This window comes from Melozone crissalis, unplaced genomic scaffold, assembly GCF_028551555.1.
Source record: "Melozone crissalis strain CALT ecotype California unplaced genomic scaffold, PUWL_Pcris_2 ptg000019l_1, whole genome shotgun sequence".
Classification (NCBI taxonomy): Eukaryota; Metazoa; Chordata; class Aves; order Passeriformes; family Passerellidae; genus Melozone; species Melozone crissalis.
The window spans coordinates 14,213,923-14,228,421 of record NW_026535797.1 but is presented as its reverse complement, the minus strand read 5'-3'; the positions used below and the strand labels follow the sequence as shown (position 1 = coordinate 14,228,421).

Here is a 14,499-nt window from a genome sequence, read left to right as displayed (position 1 = left end):
CTGAGTGGGCTCCCCACTGGGAAGCCATGTCGAACAGTTTTGCTCGGGCGCCCCGCTAAGCGCCGGGCAGGGCGTCGCTCTGGGGGGTTGGCTCCCGCCGCCGAGGCCCTGCCAGCCCTGCGGGGCCGCGTCCGCGCCTGGCTCCTCGCCGAGGCTCCCCGGGAACCGCGGCGGTGCCGTGGGCCTCTGGCTGCCAGGAGAGGCAGCGCCGGGACACCTCCTGCCTCGCTAGGGATACCGCGAGTATCCGACAGCCGTCACACACACAATGGGACAGAGCAGCCGGGTGTAAGATCTGAGCAGGGAAGCTCCTGAAATCGCTATCCCTGACCACCGCCATCCCTGACCACCGCCATCCCTCTCACTGCCCGACCAGGGAGCACTTGTGTGGATATAGTCTGGCCATGAGGCTTTTGGGGGACTTGGAAGAAAAGTGGGTGCCTGCCTTCTTGCCATCACACAGCTGTGGTTTGGAGCTGGCTGCGGCTGTTGTGCAGGCATCTGCTGGGTCAGAAATCCATTTGAGAGGTGAGTGTAGTGACAGAGGTGTCCTCCATCACCTCCTCACCCCCTGTTATACTTTCCCTTTGCACCCCTGGGACTCCCAGAGCTCTCTGTACCTTGTGCTGTGCAAGGACAAGCACTGTGAATGGGCTGGCTGTTTGGTAAATGCCTGGATTCAACAGCCAGGAACTTTTAAACTTGGAGCTTGAGGACAATACCTGAAAGTGAAACCAGAAGAGGCAGTGAGGGTGACTGTCACAACTCCTCCTCCTCTGTCTGTACCTGTCTGTCAGCTGGTCCCCAGTGGGGCTGTCAGACCTGCCAGTGCCCGTGGTTCAGTGCTGCAAGCTAGCACTCCACGTGCCATGGCAGTGACACTCTTGTAATCGGCAGGGCATGAGGTGGCACCGATGCAGCCGCCGCGGGTGCTGCGAGCGGCACGGCAGGGCGAGGAGAAGCCGTGCCATCTGCTGTTTCTTCTGCGCCAAAGTGTAAAGCAAACATAGCTGGGAGCTATGAAACACCAGGAGGGAAGGGGCCGTGCCTTGTTCCAACGCTGGGGCCCGAGGATTCCACAGGCAAAGCATGTGTTTGTCCTGGTGTCGTCAGCTGTGTCATTGTGCAATGTAATCTACGCCCATGCCGGGGCCTTGCTGAAACTCTCCCATCCAGCGTCTGTCCCTCTTGGCTTCGGTACCCCCCACGGCAGCACTTCATCGGGGACTGTCACAAAAAGCTGTGAAGGGGAGAAGCCTCGCAAAGTCAGTTGCAACCTTCTAGCAGCATTTCCCTCACAAGCTGCAAGTGAGCAGCTTGGAGACAGACGCTTGGGTTTGCTCCCTGGGCGCACTGGGACTCCCATGTGCTCCAAGCAGAGAAATGGGAGCGAGCTTTCCACGGGGGAACCAAACAAATCGCAGACAGGATCTGCCTGGGTGGGCAGTGCCAGAGCTGGGAGAGGGGTGCAGAGCACTGAGGTGTGGTGCTCATCTCTGTGAGGGTTTAATGCTGGAGGACAGGCAGCTGCCAAGAAGGAATGCGGTGCACTGAGTGCTTTGCTAGAAAGAGTGATGACCCGCGCCTGGAGGGTTCGTAGAATCATAGTATGGTTTGGGTTGGAAGAGAGCTTCAGATCATCTAGTTCAAACCCTTGGCCATGAGCAGGGATGGCACTCACTGGATAAGGTTGCTCAGTGCCCCATCCAGCCTAGCCTTGAACACTTCCAGGGATGGGGTATCCACAAGTTCTTTGGACAACCTGTTCCAGTGGCTCACTATCCTCACAGTAAAAAATTTCATCTTTACATCTAATTTAAAACTCTGCTCTTTTAGTTTAAAACTGTTCCCCCTATCACTGTCTGGCCATATAAAAAAGTTGTTATCTTTTCCTAAGAGTTTTATAAGGGAATCCTTATGGAAGCTGAAAGAGAAAAGAGGAATTGGTGCAATGCTGTCTTTTTCTGAAAGATCAGTGCAATTCCTGGGGGTCCCCAGGCTCATCACATCTCCAACATAGTATGAGGAGAAGATATTTGTATTTGAAAGAGTGCTGGGCAATTGGAGGCTGCTGCAGGCGTCTGGTCCTTTCCCTTTGGAGGGGGTGAGGGACCCTGATCCCCCGTGGGCGGAGTTGTGGAATAGCCGGCGCAGTCAGGGCAGGCGGCGCGAACAGCAGGGCAGCCTGGCAGTGCCGCCTCGTGGGGTGCTGCGAAACTGCGCCTGCTGCTCGCACAGGAGCTGGGCTTGTCCTTCTCCAGAAGCCTGGGAAGTTCCTGGGGGGACATCTCCCTTCCACTGCCCTGGCAATGATGCTTTGCCAGCCGGGTTTGGTTTCCCAGGAGTGACCCAGAATGATGCACAAACTGTGCAGAGGGCAGGGGCTGATGCATCACACTGGACTGTATAGCATCTCCTTGGTGGTCAGGCAAGCCCACTGTCCTTTTGTTTTCCTTTTCCTCATGCAGCTGTGCAAGTAATGCTGGTGCTTCCCTCTGGGGACATTTTCTCATTGTGTTAGTGAAGCTTTCAGCTGGGGTGAAGTCCCAGTTTGGAGACCTCCTGGTGTTTTGCAAGCAGCTTGTGCCCATTTGTGGAGCCCACTTTTTGGAGGAAATGAGGGCATGTGGAGGAACGTGGATGCTGTGCCTCCATCCTGAGCCAGTCCAGGTGTGGGGTATCAAGAGCAAACAGGCTTTGTTATGTCAAAGCAGAGCTAGTGAACACTATGTGTGAAGTGCTGACATCTATGGACACCCTAAACCACCTCTTGGGGCTGGGGTGGGGGTGTCTGTGTGGCCTGTGTAATTCTGGGGACATTTAATCTGTGTGGGATACCCTGGTCCTTCTCCTCACTCATCCATGGACTTGCATAGGGAAAATGTTGTGTTGTGCCTCAGTTTACCTCTGCCAGGAAGGAGATGAGAACTTGACCTCCTGCCCCAGGGGTGGCTGGAGCAGGACTGTGCTGGCACCCCAGGATGGGAGCAGGCAATGCAGTTGCCAGCCAATTTTGGAGGAGCTGCTGACTATTAGGGTGGAAGAGGGAATGGCTGTTGGGGAGCCATGGAGAATAAATAAAACAATCAGGTTTTCCCACAGCTGAGTCAGTCCACCCAGACCCTGCTTGCAGTGAGATTTGTGGTCTTCATAGTCTTTAAAAGCCAGCCCAGGCATGATAGGGGAACTGACCTGCTGCCAACCCTGCAACACAGAGCCCTTGCTGGCTTGGCATGCCCTGGCATTACAGAGCAGGTGATTACACAGACAGTGCCCTGCAGTGATGAAGTAAATAATGACCCGATTATTTGTGCCCTCTGAAGTGCAGGTCAGGCTCCATGGGAATGCCTCCTGGAGCTGCTAAGTGTAATTACCAGTTAATCAGCAGGGACCTGTAATTATAGCAGTCAGAGAGCATTTAAGTATGGAGGGTTTTCCCGGAGCTGTGCCAGTCAGCTCTGCTTGTCAGAGCCAGAGACTGCAGTGCCCAGGGAGCCCCAGTCACTTTGAGCCACCATAGATGGAGTGAGACTTGCCTCAGGACAGCCAGCAGAACAGTGGTCAGCCAAGGACCTGAAGCCAAATTAGTTTGTCAGAGTCCCTGAGGGATCACTTGAGTGCTGGGGCGTGTCCCTGCCTGTGCATGCCCTGCTCCCACAGGACATCACACTTTGCAGGCACTGCCCATTTGCCTTCCTGCCTCTTTCTTCTGCAGGGACCTGAGTGAGAACTTCATCCAGGCCATCCCCAGGAAAGCATTCCGTGGGGCCACTGACCTCAAGAACCTGTGAGTCCTGGCAGTGTTGGGCATGAGGGAGTCTGGGGTCAGGACCAGTGGCAGCAGGAGTGATCAGGAGCACTGATTGCTCTCTGCCTGGGCTGTCTCAACAATTCTCCCTTTTTTCCCTTTCTCCTGCAGGCAACTGGACAAGAACCAGATCAGCTGCATCGAGGATGGGGCTTTCCGTGCCCTGCGGGGGCTGGAGGTCCTGTAAGTGACTGGGGACAAGGCTGGAGCCTCCAGACTGCAGCCGCATGCAGAATGAGGGTGTCCTTGAGTGTCCCCCCTCACTGAGGTGCTGCAGGGACATCCCCAGCATGCCATCTCTCCCTGGGCATGAGCAGGGGCTGACCAGGGTTGTGGTACAGCTGCTGCACAGCTGTGCTCCAGGGCTTGATCCTGCCCCTGAGGGGCACCTGGATGCCACTGGCTGTGGAGAGGAGAAGCCTGGAAAGGACAGCAAGTCCTACTGGGGGTTCGGGCTGTCCCCATCCATTCACCCTGTGCTAGGTTGCTCCCAGGGATTAGTGCCACCTAGACCATCTCAGTGCCTATTTACAGCCTGTCTGCTCTGACCTTTTTTGCCTGTTTGCCCTTCTGTCTTCCTGCAGGACCCTGAATAACAACAATATCACTTCAATTCCTGTGTCCAGCTTCAACCACATGCCCAAGCTGCGGACGTTGTGAGTGCCAGGGCCGTGGTGGTGGTGGGAGTGGCCTCCTAGGCTAGAGTGGGATGTCCCCAGCTCTGCTGCTGGTGCTGGTGGCCCACGTGCTGGCCCAATAGTGCTGGGACAGCACCATGGTGAGGGAACGGAGGGGACGCCCCTGCAGAGCATCCCCAAATACTGCCAAGCAAGGCGGCTTCGGCAGCTGCCACAGATGCTCTTCAGCCCCTCTGTATCTCCCTCTGAATCCACCCAGCCTTTGGGATGAGCCAGGCTGGGGCACTCAGAGGGCAGAGGGGTGGGCAGGAGCTGTCCCGTGTCTGCTGACTGCTCCATCCATCCTCCTACAGCCGCCTGCACTCCAACCATCTCTTCTGCGACTGCCACCTGGCCTGGCTGTCACAGTGGCTGCGCCAGCGCCCCACCATCGGGCTCTTCACCCAGTGTGCTGCTCCCGCCCAGCTTCGCGGCCTCAACGTGGCTGAGATCCAAAAGAATGAGTTCAGCTGCTCTGGTGAGGGGGCAGAGGAGGTGGTGGGTGCCAGGGCAGGGACATGGGCCAGGGGGACAAGGCTTGTGCCACCAATGCAGCCCATCTTCACTCCCTGCCATGTGCCCCAGCTCAGAGCCTCGGAACCATGCTGCGGGTTCTTTTCAGGTCAGCACAGTCCTTGGTGTGGGGACAATATGGGTACAATGCCACCCTATCAGTGTGACAGTACATCAGTCTGTGCCTTTGGAGCTTTTGCAGGGGGTTGGGGTGCACCAAGATCTTATGCACCCACTCAAGGGTGCCATGAACTGTCCCTGCATGCTGAGCTGTCACCAGGGTCCCTTCTTCAGGCTGCTGCCATGTACTGCCCTGGCTCAGCCCTTTGCAATTCCAATGCTGGCTGCTTCCCTGGCAGGACAAACGGACTCAGCACATGCCCAGCTCTGCAGCTTGTCCTCCGGCTCCTGCCCAGCCATGTGCACTTGCAGCAATGGCATTGTGGACTGCCGGGGCAAGGGGCTGACGGCCATCCCCGCCAACCTGCCCGAGACCATGACAGAGATGTGAGTATGGCCCCACACCGTCACCACCTGGCTCTGGGTGGCTCAAGGCACTGGGAACACAGGAGCTGCTCAGTCACTCTGTAGGCAGCAGGCTTTCCTTGCCCTTCTCTCACTCTGCCCAGATTTAGCCCTGGATTTAGCTGCATTAAAAATGTAAATAGAGAAATAATCTCCTTAGAGGAATCCAATTATGGTGCAGAGCCCCTGCTGGGACAGTGCACAAAGCATGTGGGAGGCAGCAGGCACCCCCAAACCCGAGGTGCTTGGGAAGAGAGGTGCTTCCTCCACCCCAGCCACCATGGTTCCTTCACCCATGACACCTTTCCCTGATGGAGAAAGCCCCAGCATGCAAGTTGTCTCTGGGCAGAATATTTCTGCTCCTGTGGTGTAACTTACTGCAGCCTTAGGGGTCCTGCAGGCCCAGCTCTGTTGGTGGGGTTCTGGAGTTTGGCAAGCCCGAGAGCCCTCACCTCCCCCTATTCTCTTTGCAGACGCCTGGAACTCAACGGCATCAAGTCCATCCCCCCAGGAGCCTTCTCACCCTACAAGAAGCTGCGGAGGATGTAAGTGTGCAGCCTCTGCCAGCTCACCCTGAACCCTAACACCCTTCATCCTGCTGGCCAATGCTGAGAGCTGACAGACATGGGGCACCTGCTGTGACACGGGTGCCTCATATGGCAGCACTGGGAGGGGGTCTTGGATAACCCCAGCTCTGTATATTGGGTTTGGGGGTGGTCCCCTGGAACTAGCAGAAGGATGAGGACATGGGACAAGAGAAGAGGGGACCAAGCCACCTTCTCCCTTTGGGTTTCAGAGACCTGAGCAACAACCAGATCTCGGAGATCGCCCCTGACGCCTTCCAGGGGCTGCGCTCACTGAACTCCCTGTAAGTGCCTACACTGGTGTGGGTGGGATGGGGTGGATGCTGTACCCCTTAACCATGGCCCACACCACTCCCTCATCTCTCTCACACCAGCCTTTCTTTCCCAGGGTGCTGTATGGCAACAAGATCACGGACCTCCCTAAGGGTGTCTTTGGAGGACTTTTTGCCCTGCAGCTGCTGTAAGGCACCAATGGCTGTGGGGGATGCTTTTCAGGGACAGAGGGAAGCAGGACTGAGGTCCCTAGCACCCGTGGTGCAGTGAAGGGGTATCCCCAGACTCACATCCCTCCCTCCCTGCCAGGCTTCTAAATGCCAACAAGATCAACTGTGTACGGGCAGATGCCTTCCAGGATCTGCAGAACCTCTCACTGCTCTCATTGTATGACAACAAGATCCAGAGCCTGGCCAAAGGCACGTTCACCTCCCTGCGGGCCATCCAGACTCTGTGAGTGTCCACTCCAGCTCCCATGCCTGGGCAGGAGAGCCTCTGGGGGAAAAGCATCTCCAGGGCTGAAGCTGCTGATCACCCCCTGCTCCTGGCGGTGTGTCACCCGCTGCCCTGGCGGTGTGTCACGCACTGTCCCTGGCACAGGCACCTGGCCCAGAACCCTTTCATCTGTGACTGCAACCTGAAGTGGCTGGCAGATTTCCTGCGTGCCAACCCTGTGGAGACCAGTGGAGCCCGCTGTGCCAGCCCGCGGCGCTTGGCCAACAAGCGCATCGGCCAGATCAAGAGCAAGAAGTTCCGCTGCTCGGGTGAGAGCTGTCCCCAGCCCTGTCACAGGGGTCCTGTGGCACAGCTGTCCCCAGCCCTGTCCCAGCCTGGTGTCTGTGTGCTCAGAGGGCTGATGTGCTTTTTTTTCCCGCAGCCAAGGAGCAGTATTTCATCCCAGGTGAGCAGAGGAGCCGCACACATGTGCATTGTGTGTGCATGGTGCCCGGTCAGCCAGGTTGCCTGCGGGGATGTTGTGCCAGAGCCCCGTGATCTGGCCCAGCAGAACCACTCTTCACTTCCCACATGCTGGGTACCGGGATGTGTTGTGGCATCTCCCATTCTGCTGTTAGCTGGATGGGCACGGAGGTGTCCCCAGGGTCCAGTTTTGTTTGGAGGAGGGTGGTGGGCAGGGCAGTGCCCCATGTACCTAGGAAAAATATCCTTGTAGATAAGCTGCTTTGGGCATGGAGAAAACTAATATGTGCACAAGGGCTGAAATGAGGGGAGCTAGGGAGGAAAATGAGACCAGTGGGGATGTGGGAGGATCAGAGGGAGAGGAGAGAAGTGCAGTAGCCTGTGCTTCTGCCTGTGGGAGCCCACACTGCCTTCACCATCACACAGGGACAGAGGATTACCACCTGAACAGTGAATGCAACAGTGACGTGATCTGCCCCCCAAAATGCCGCTGTGAATCTGGTGTGGTCGAGTGCTCCAACCTGAAACTCACCAAGATCCCAGATCGCATCCCTCAGTCCACAGCTGAGCTGTAAGAGTCTCCTCTCTCACTCTGCTTTCCTTCCTGCAGCAGGCACCTTGCTGGCACTGGGGTTTGGCTCAGGGTTTGGGCTGTACCAGGTACTTTGCAGGCATCTCCTGAGCTCTTGTCCCTGCTGCCCACTCCAGGCGCCTGAACAACAATGAGATCTCCATCCTGGAGGCCACTGGCATTTTCAAGAAGCTCCCACATCTGAAGAAAATGTGAGTATTGGGCAGGTACAGCCATGTCAGGAGTGCCGAGGGCTGGGAAGGCACATGGGGGTCCTGATGCCAGGGCAGACTGGGGTGTGAGATGGAGGGCATGTCCCAGCCTGAGGGTCCTCTGAAGGAATCGCGGGTTGCTTAGTGGGATCTGGGGGAGGCAGAGTTCAGGATGAGGTCAAGGCAGAGCCCTCATCCCAGCCTGCTTTTCACTCTTCACAGCAACCTCAGCAACAACAAGGTGTCAGAGATCGAGGATGGGGCATTTGAGGGGGCATCCTCTGTCAATGAGCTGCACCTCACTGTCAACCAGCTGGAGTCTGTGCGCAGCGGCATGTTCAGGGGCCTGGACGGGCTGAGGACACTGTGAGTCCCTTCTCCTCCATGAGCACCCAAATGGGGACGTCCTTACTCCTTGCTTCCTTGCAGGGCCAGCCCAGGATGCCTTGCCCACCAGCTGGCTGCATCCAGTGCTGGGTGGGGCAGGTTTTTGCTGCTCAGGGACTTGCTCAGGCTCATTCTGCTGCCCAGCACTGAGGTGGGCACAGCCTGAGCACTGCTAAGGTGGGTTTCCCCCGTGGTGCCTGCCCGTGTTGTAGGTACCCTTGTTCTCTTCCCTCTGCAGGATGCTGAGGAACAACCGCATCAGCTGCATCCACAATGACAGCTTCACAGGGCTGCGCAACGTCCGCCTGCTCTCCCTGTACGACAACCAGATCAGCACAATTGCGCCGGGCGCCTTTGACACGCTGCAGTCCCTCTCCACACTGTATGTCCTGGGCCCCAGGGGATGCCCCCAGCCTGTGCACCTTGCTGCAGGTGCCCTTGCCTGGTGCTTGTTCAGGTGCTGCCCTGGTGCTCTCTCCCATGTGCAGGAACCTGCTCGCCAACCCCTTCAACTGCAACTGCCAGCTGGCCTGGCTGGGGGACTGGCTGCGCAAGAGGAAGATCGTGACAGGGAACCCTCGGTGCCAAAACCCTGACTTCCTCCGGCAGATCCCGCTCCAGGATGTGGCTTTCCCTGACTTCAGGTGTGAGGAAGGTAACTCATGGGCCCTGCAGTGGCAAGGATGAGGGGAGATGAGATTGCTCCTCCCAGGATGACACTGTGCTCCTTGTCCCAGCACCATCCTTGCTGCCAGGATGTGCCTGTGGCAAGGCAGTCACTCAGGGGGCCCCATGAATGCCCTCCCCTAATGATATAAAAGTTTCCCTTCTTGGTACTCAGCCTTTGGGCACTCAAATATCCACTCTGAAGCCAGAAGAGGAGTTTGCACTCACTGCACCTTGGGGCTTTTATATGTAGGTGGGTCATATATATGCTGGCAAACACTGTGCCCTGGGTGCTGACAGGACCAGAGGTGTAGGCAAAGCCCAGTGGGATTCATCCTGCTCCTTCCCTTCTCAGCCTTGCACATGCACCGGAGCTGGCAGTGGGCAGATGGAGCAGACAGGGAGTGTGCGTGGGGAGAAAAACCTCTTTTTAGATATTTTTTTTTAAAATTTAGAGCAGCTTTTGAGCCCTCTGGAAAATATTTACAAACAAACCATCCTTTCTTCTGCTTTCCCTCCTCCACCCCGTCAAAGACTGAAGGGTTGCATCCTGCGCCTTTCCTAGCAGTGCGAGATAGCATACGGTTGTCCCAGCAATGCCTTTCCCGAAGGATTCCAGCATCATGGCAGGGAAGGGGAGCAATGCCAGCTGCTCTGGCTGCTCAGCATAGGCTTCACTCCATCTAACCTGTGTCTGGAGATGGGTGAAGGAAGTTGTTTCAGGAGGATTTGTAGGGCTGGGCCCCTTCTTCTCTGCCGTTATCTGTGTTGTTCCTGTGATTGCATTTTGCATGAAAATGGTGAAAATCAGAGCACCCTTGAGCTGGCTGGTTGTATCCACACCAGTAGGGCACGTGATTTCTGGGTGCAGGAGCAATTCCTGCACTGCTAATTCCTGACTGATATTGCCTGCAACACCCTGCTTTGGGGGCAGGGGAGGATGGTTGGCATGGGAGAAGAGCCATCCTAGGCTGGCACAAGGCTTTGAATCTGGCCTCACACAATACCCAAGGGCTGGACCCTGGTGACTTGGTGGCTTTCCATGCTTGGTGCAGGTAAGGAGGAGACCACCTGCATCCCCCGGCCACAGTGCCCACAGGAATGCACCTGCCTCGACACGGTTGTCCGCTGCAGCAACAAGCACCTCAAGGCCCTGCCCAAGGGGATCCCCAAGAATGTCACAGAGCTGTGAGTAGTGGGCAAGTACCCAAGCTCTCCCTCTAGCCCTCCATCAACTTTACAGCTCTGGGTGGGGGGGCTTCTGCTGTGGGGTTGCAGGGCAGAGACTCCTGGACTCCTCCTCACACCCCCATCCTGGCCTGGTAGTGGGGGTAGAACCAGACCCATCCGAGGTATCCTGTCCAGCGCCAACACCAGCAAGTGGCTCAGCAAGAATTTCTCTGATGATTTGGGGCAATCAAGGGTATTGTGCAAGAGGTGTTATCACCCAGCAGCTGAGACCCTTGTCTTTGGCCCTTGGGAGGGGACAGTGAGGGACAACCCCCCGCTGCAGCTGTGGTCCCCATGCAAAGCCCAGATGTGCATGCCAGAGCTGGATGTGCAGGCTCCGTGTTGCCCACTGCTGTGAAAGGGGCTCTGTCCCCATGTGAGATGAGGGATGGCAGCAAGTCCTGTGTGCAGGGGGTGCAGGCACTGGTTGGGGACACATATATATGCACAGCACCCCCGCAGCCCCCTCCACTGTCTTGCACACTCCTCCTCTCTCTGCATCCCGCTCCATCTCTCACGTTCTCACACATGCCTTGGGAGCGTTACAGCCTCCCACGCTCCCATCGCATGTGTAAACGCAGCACTGGCTGTGCTGGCACACGTGGGCTGCTGGGAGAGTGTCCCCAGGGACATGCCTGCAAACCCAGGTGTGCTCCTGCACTCACACACAGCTCCCCTGCCAGCCCAGGAGTCCCCTGAGAGCCCCTTGGGCCCTGGGTGCAGGAGGGAGGTGGTGCTGGAGATGCTCCTTGCAGCCTGAAGTCCATGGTGGTGCACAGGAGAAAGAAGGAGAAGAGGGAGGTATCTCCTGCTTCTCAGTCACCCCGAGGTGCTTTTGTTCCCTTGCAGCTACCTGGATGGAAACCAGTTCACTCAGGTCCCGGGGCAGCTCTCCACCTTCAAGTATCTGCAGCTTGTGTAAGTAGCCAGGAGCAGGAGCTCAGGCAGCTAGAGGCACTGCTGGAACTTGTGGGTGAGGGCAGGGCTGTCTCCATGGTGTGTGATCCTGAGGAGGGGTCTGGCAGTGTGTGGGGACCCCTGACATCTCTCTGTGTGCCCCCTCTGCTCTGGGACACAACTGACTGGCAGCAATGCTCAGCCTCTGGCTGTTCACCCCCTGGTGCCAGGCATGGACCAGAGAGGGGACAAGTGGCATTGCTGCCATCACCCTGTGTGACAGCCCTGTTGCTGTTTGCACCCCATTGCAGCTGAGCAGGCTGGGGAGCAGTAAGAGGGGGCAGAGCCCAGCTGGCTCCAAGCCCTGGGGTTTCTGTTTTGCAGTGATCTGAGCAACAACAAGATCAGCTCCCTGAGCAACTCCTCCTTCACCAACATGAGCCAGCTCACCACCCTGTAAGTGAGGTCCCTGCAGTGCCACACGGGGCTGCAGCCCAGCTGAGCTGTGTGGGCTGTTCTAGGGGACCCTGAAGACTGGGAGGAGCTGGAGACACCAGGGTCTCCTTCACCCTGTGCCTGGGTGAAGCTGTGCTTTGAGATGGAGCTCAGCAGGGGCAGTGTGTAGCCCAGGGAGGGTTTCTTACACCACACACTGCTGTGCTCCCTGTTTCCCTCCTGCAGGATCCTCAGCTACAACTCCCTGCAGTGCATCCCTCCACTGGCCTTCGAGGGCCTCCGCTCCCTGCGGCTGCTGTAAGTACCTGCCCTAAGTACAGCCCTGCAGGGCCCTTCCCTGCTGCTGCCCATGTCCCTGTGTCCCCTGTGCCCACCTGGAGCTGGGTGCATGCAGGTGGGCAGGGGGAGCACAGGAAGGTTCGTCTGCTCTCAGAGCAGATGGTGCATTTTCAACAGTGACAGTGTGGTGGGGTTCAGTTCTGTCACCCACAGCTGGACCTGTCACCCACAGCAGTCCTTGCTGCCCACCTTGGAGCCCTGGGCATTGCAGGACCTTCTGTTCTCTGCAGGTCTCTCCATGGCAACGACATTTCCAGCCTCCCCGAGGGCATCTTTGCAGATGTCACCTCCCTGTCCCATCTGTGAGTATCTCCTCCCACTCCTTAGGGCTCAGGGCTGGATGCAGCTCCACAGACCTTTAAAAACTACAGGGCTGAGCTTGGCTTCCCTGGGGGATGAGCTGCCTTCTCCCCTCTTCTCTGGGCTGGTACCCGCAACATGATTTATTGGATAGTGCTGTCACCTGCTGCCCATGCTCAGATCCAGGTGTGCAGCTGAGTCTCCCAGTGCTGCTGGGATGTCCCTGTGGTCTTAGGTGGATGTGTTGTGGGGTCCTTCCCCAACTCACTAGATCTCTGGGGTCCCCCAGGATGTAGGTAAACCATGCAAAGTGGTGTCACAGCTGTGGGTTGGCAGGGGCTGCTCTGACACACAGCAGTGAGGTGTTATCCTTCTGCCAGTGCACTCCCCCACAACAGCCCCCCAGTCTGTCACGAGTATCCTCCTGCCAGTGGTGGTGTTTCAGCCTCTCTTTGAGTGGGCCTGCACTGCCCTGTACCCACCACCCAGGGCCAGGGTTTAACTTTGCTCACAGTGTCTTTTTAGTTCTCTCCCTGTCTCCTAACTATGCTATTCCCAGCTGCCCACTCCTGGCATCCTGGGCATCTCAGGCTATTCCTTCAGTCTGCAAAGAGCATTTTGATACCCAGTCGTAGCCTCCTTGTTTTTTGGGGACCAACACTGCTTGCTCTGCTCCAATTTCCCTTGGCTGTGCTGCCTTCACTGCAGACAGCTGGCACTGCCAGTTCCCACTGGAGTAGTGAGTAGTGTGCAAGAGTGTGAGTAGTGTGCAAGAGTGTGAGTGTGAGTAGTGTGCAGGAGTGTGAGTGAGTCGTGTACAAGACTGTGAGTGTGCAAGACTGCAGAAGTGTGAGTAGTGTGCAGGAGTGTGAGTGTGCAAGCATGTGAGTGAGTGTGCAGGAGTGTGCAGGAGTGTGCAAGACTGAGTGAGTGTGAGTAGTGTGCAAGAGTGTGTGAGAGTGCAAGCATGTGAGTGTGCAAGAGTGTGAGTATGAGTGCAAGAGTGTGAGTGGGTGTGAGTGTGAGTAGTGTGCAAGAGTGTGCATGAGTGTGTGTGCAAGAGTGTGCGTGAGTGTGCAAGAGTGAGTGGGTGTGAGTGCAAGTAGTGTGCAAGTGTGTATAGTGTGCAAGCGTGTGAATGTGCAAGAGTTTGCATGAGTGTGCAAGACTGAGTGTGAGTAGTGTGCAAGAGTGTGTGCGAGTGTGCAAGCATGTAAGTAGTGTGCGAGAGTGTGTGAGTGTGCGTGTCAGTAGTGTGCAAGAGTGTGAGTAGTGTGCAAGAGTGTGAGAGAGTGCAAGCATGTGAGTGGTGTGCAGGAGTGTGAGTGGGTGTGAGTGAGTGTGCAAGAGTGTGCGTAGTGTGCAAGTGTGTGAGTAGTGTGCAAGAGTGTGAGTGGGTGTGAATAGTGTGCAAGAGTGTGACTAAATGTGCAATCATGGACAATGGAGGACGGCCCCAGGGCCGAGCATGGAGCACTGCATGGGCAGTGGGTCTGGCAGCAGGGTGCTCTAACTGGACAGCACTGTGGGCCTCTGTGTGTGTGTCCCAGTCCAGCATTGTGGGGCTGTGTGTGTGTCCCAGTCCAGCATTGTGGGCCTCTGTGTGTGTGTCCCAGTCCAGCATTGTGGGGCTGTGTGTGTGTCCCAGTCCAGCATTGTGGGCCTCTGTGTGTGTGTCCCAGTCCAGCACTGTGGGGCTGTGTGTGTCCCAGTCCAGCATTGTGGGCAGCGCTGCTGGTGGTTCCAGAAATGGAGGAACGCTGGTTTGCCAGTCATGTGGCATCCTGGCCAATGACAGAGTTGTTCCCAGTTCCCTCTGTGTGGCAGCAGGTGCAATTTTGCCCCTCTCCTCGTGCAGAGCCATCGGGGCCAACCCCCTGTACTGCAGCTGCCACCTGCGCTGGCTCTCCAGCTGGGTCAAGACGGGCTACAAGGAGCCAGGCATCGCCCGCTGCGCTGGGCCCCCCGACATGGAAGGGAAGCTGCTGCTCACCACCCCTGCCAAGAAATTTGAGTGCCAAGGTGAGAGGTGCCCACGCTGTCTCTCCATACCCTCCCACGGGCAGAGCGATGCTTTGTGAGTCTGGGTGGCTCCAGGATTTCGTCTGTTGAGTTGCCTTGTGGAGGAGGGGGACCAGGTTGT

The 14,499-nt window shown here is 57.0% G+C and overlaps 1 protein-coding gene across 1 annotated transcript in view; it reads left to right on the top strand.

Annotated features, from left to right (window-relative positions):
• Positions 1-14,499, top strand: part of SLIT1 (slit guidance ligand 1) — a 60,692-nt gene that overhangs the window by 39,664 nt on the left and 6,529 nt on the right. The window contains exons 5-26 of the mRNA XM_054276870.1: positions 3,716-3,787; positions 3,920-3,991; positions 4,393-4,464; positions 4,800-4,963; positions 5,358-5,505; positions 5,997-6,068; positions 6,320-6,391; positions 6,496-6,567; positions 6,690-6,833; positions 6,981-7,144; positions 7,258-7,281; positions 7,725-7,869; positions 8,007-8,081; positions 8,304-8,447; positions 8,707-8,850; positions 8,957-9,123; positions 10,190-10,322; positions 11,214-11,282; positions 11,646-11,717; positions 11,943-12,014; positions 12,287-12,358; positions 14,215-14,378. Coding sequence (XP_054132845.1) covers positions 3,716-3,787; positions 3,920-3,991; positions 4,393-4,464; positions 4,800-4,963; positions 5,358-5,505; positions 5,997-6,068; positions 6,320-6,391; positions 6,496-6,567; positions 6,690-6,833; positions 6,981-7,144; positions 7,258-7,281; positions 7,725-7,869; positions 8,007-8,081; positions 8,304-8,447; positions 8,707-8,850; positions 8,957-9,123; positions 10,190-10,322; positions 11,214-11,282; positions 11,646-11,717; positions 11,943-12,014; positions 12,287-12,358; positions 14,215-14,378 — 2,333 coding nt within the window. The remainder of the gene's footprint in view (positions 1-3,715; positions 3,788-3,919; positions 3,992-4,392; positions 4,465-4,799; positions 4,964-5,357; positions 5,506-5,996; positions 6,069-6,319; positions 6,392-6,495; positions 6,568-6,689; positions 6,834-6,980; positions 7,145-7,257; positions 7,282-7,724; positions 7,870-8,006; positions 8,082-8,303; positions 8,448-8,706; positions 8,851-8,956; positions 9,124-10,189; positions 10,323-11,213; positions 11,283-11,645; positions 11,718-11,942; positions 12,015-12,286; positions 12,359-14,214; positions 14,379-14,499) is intronic.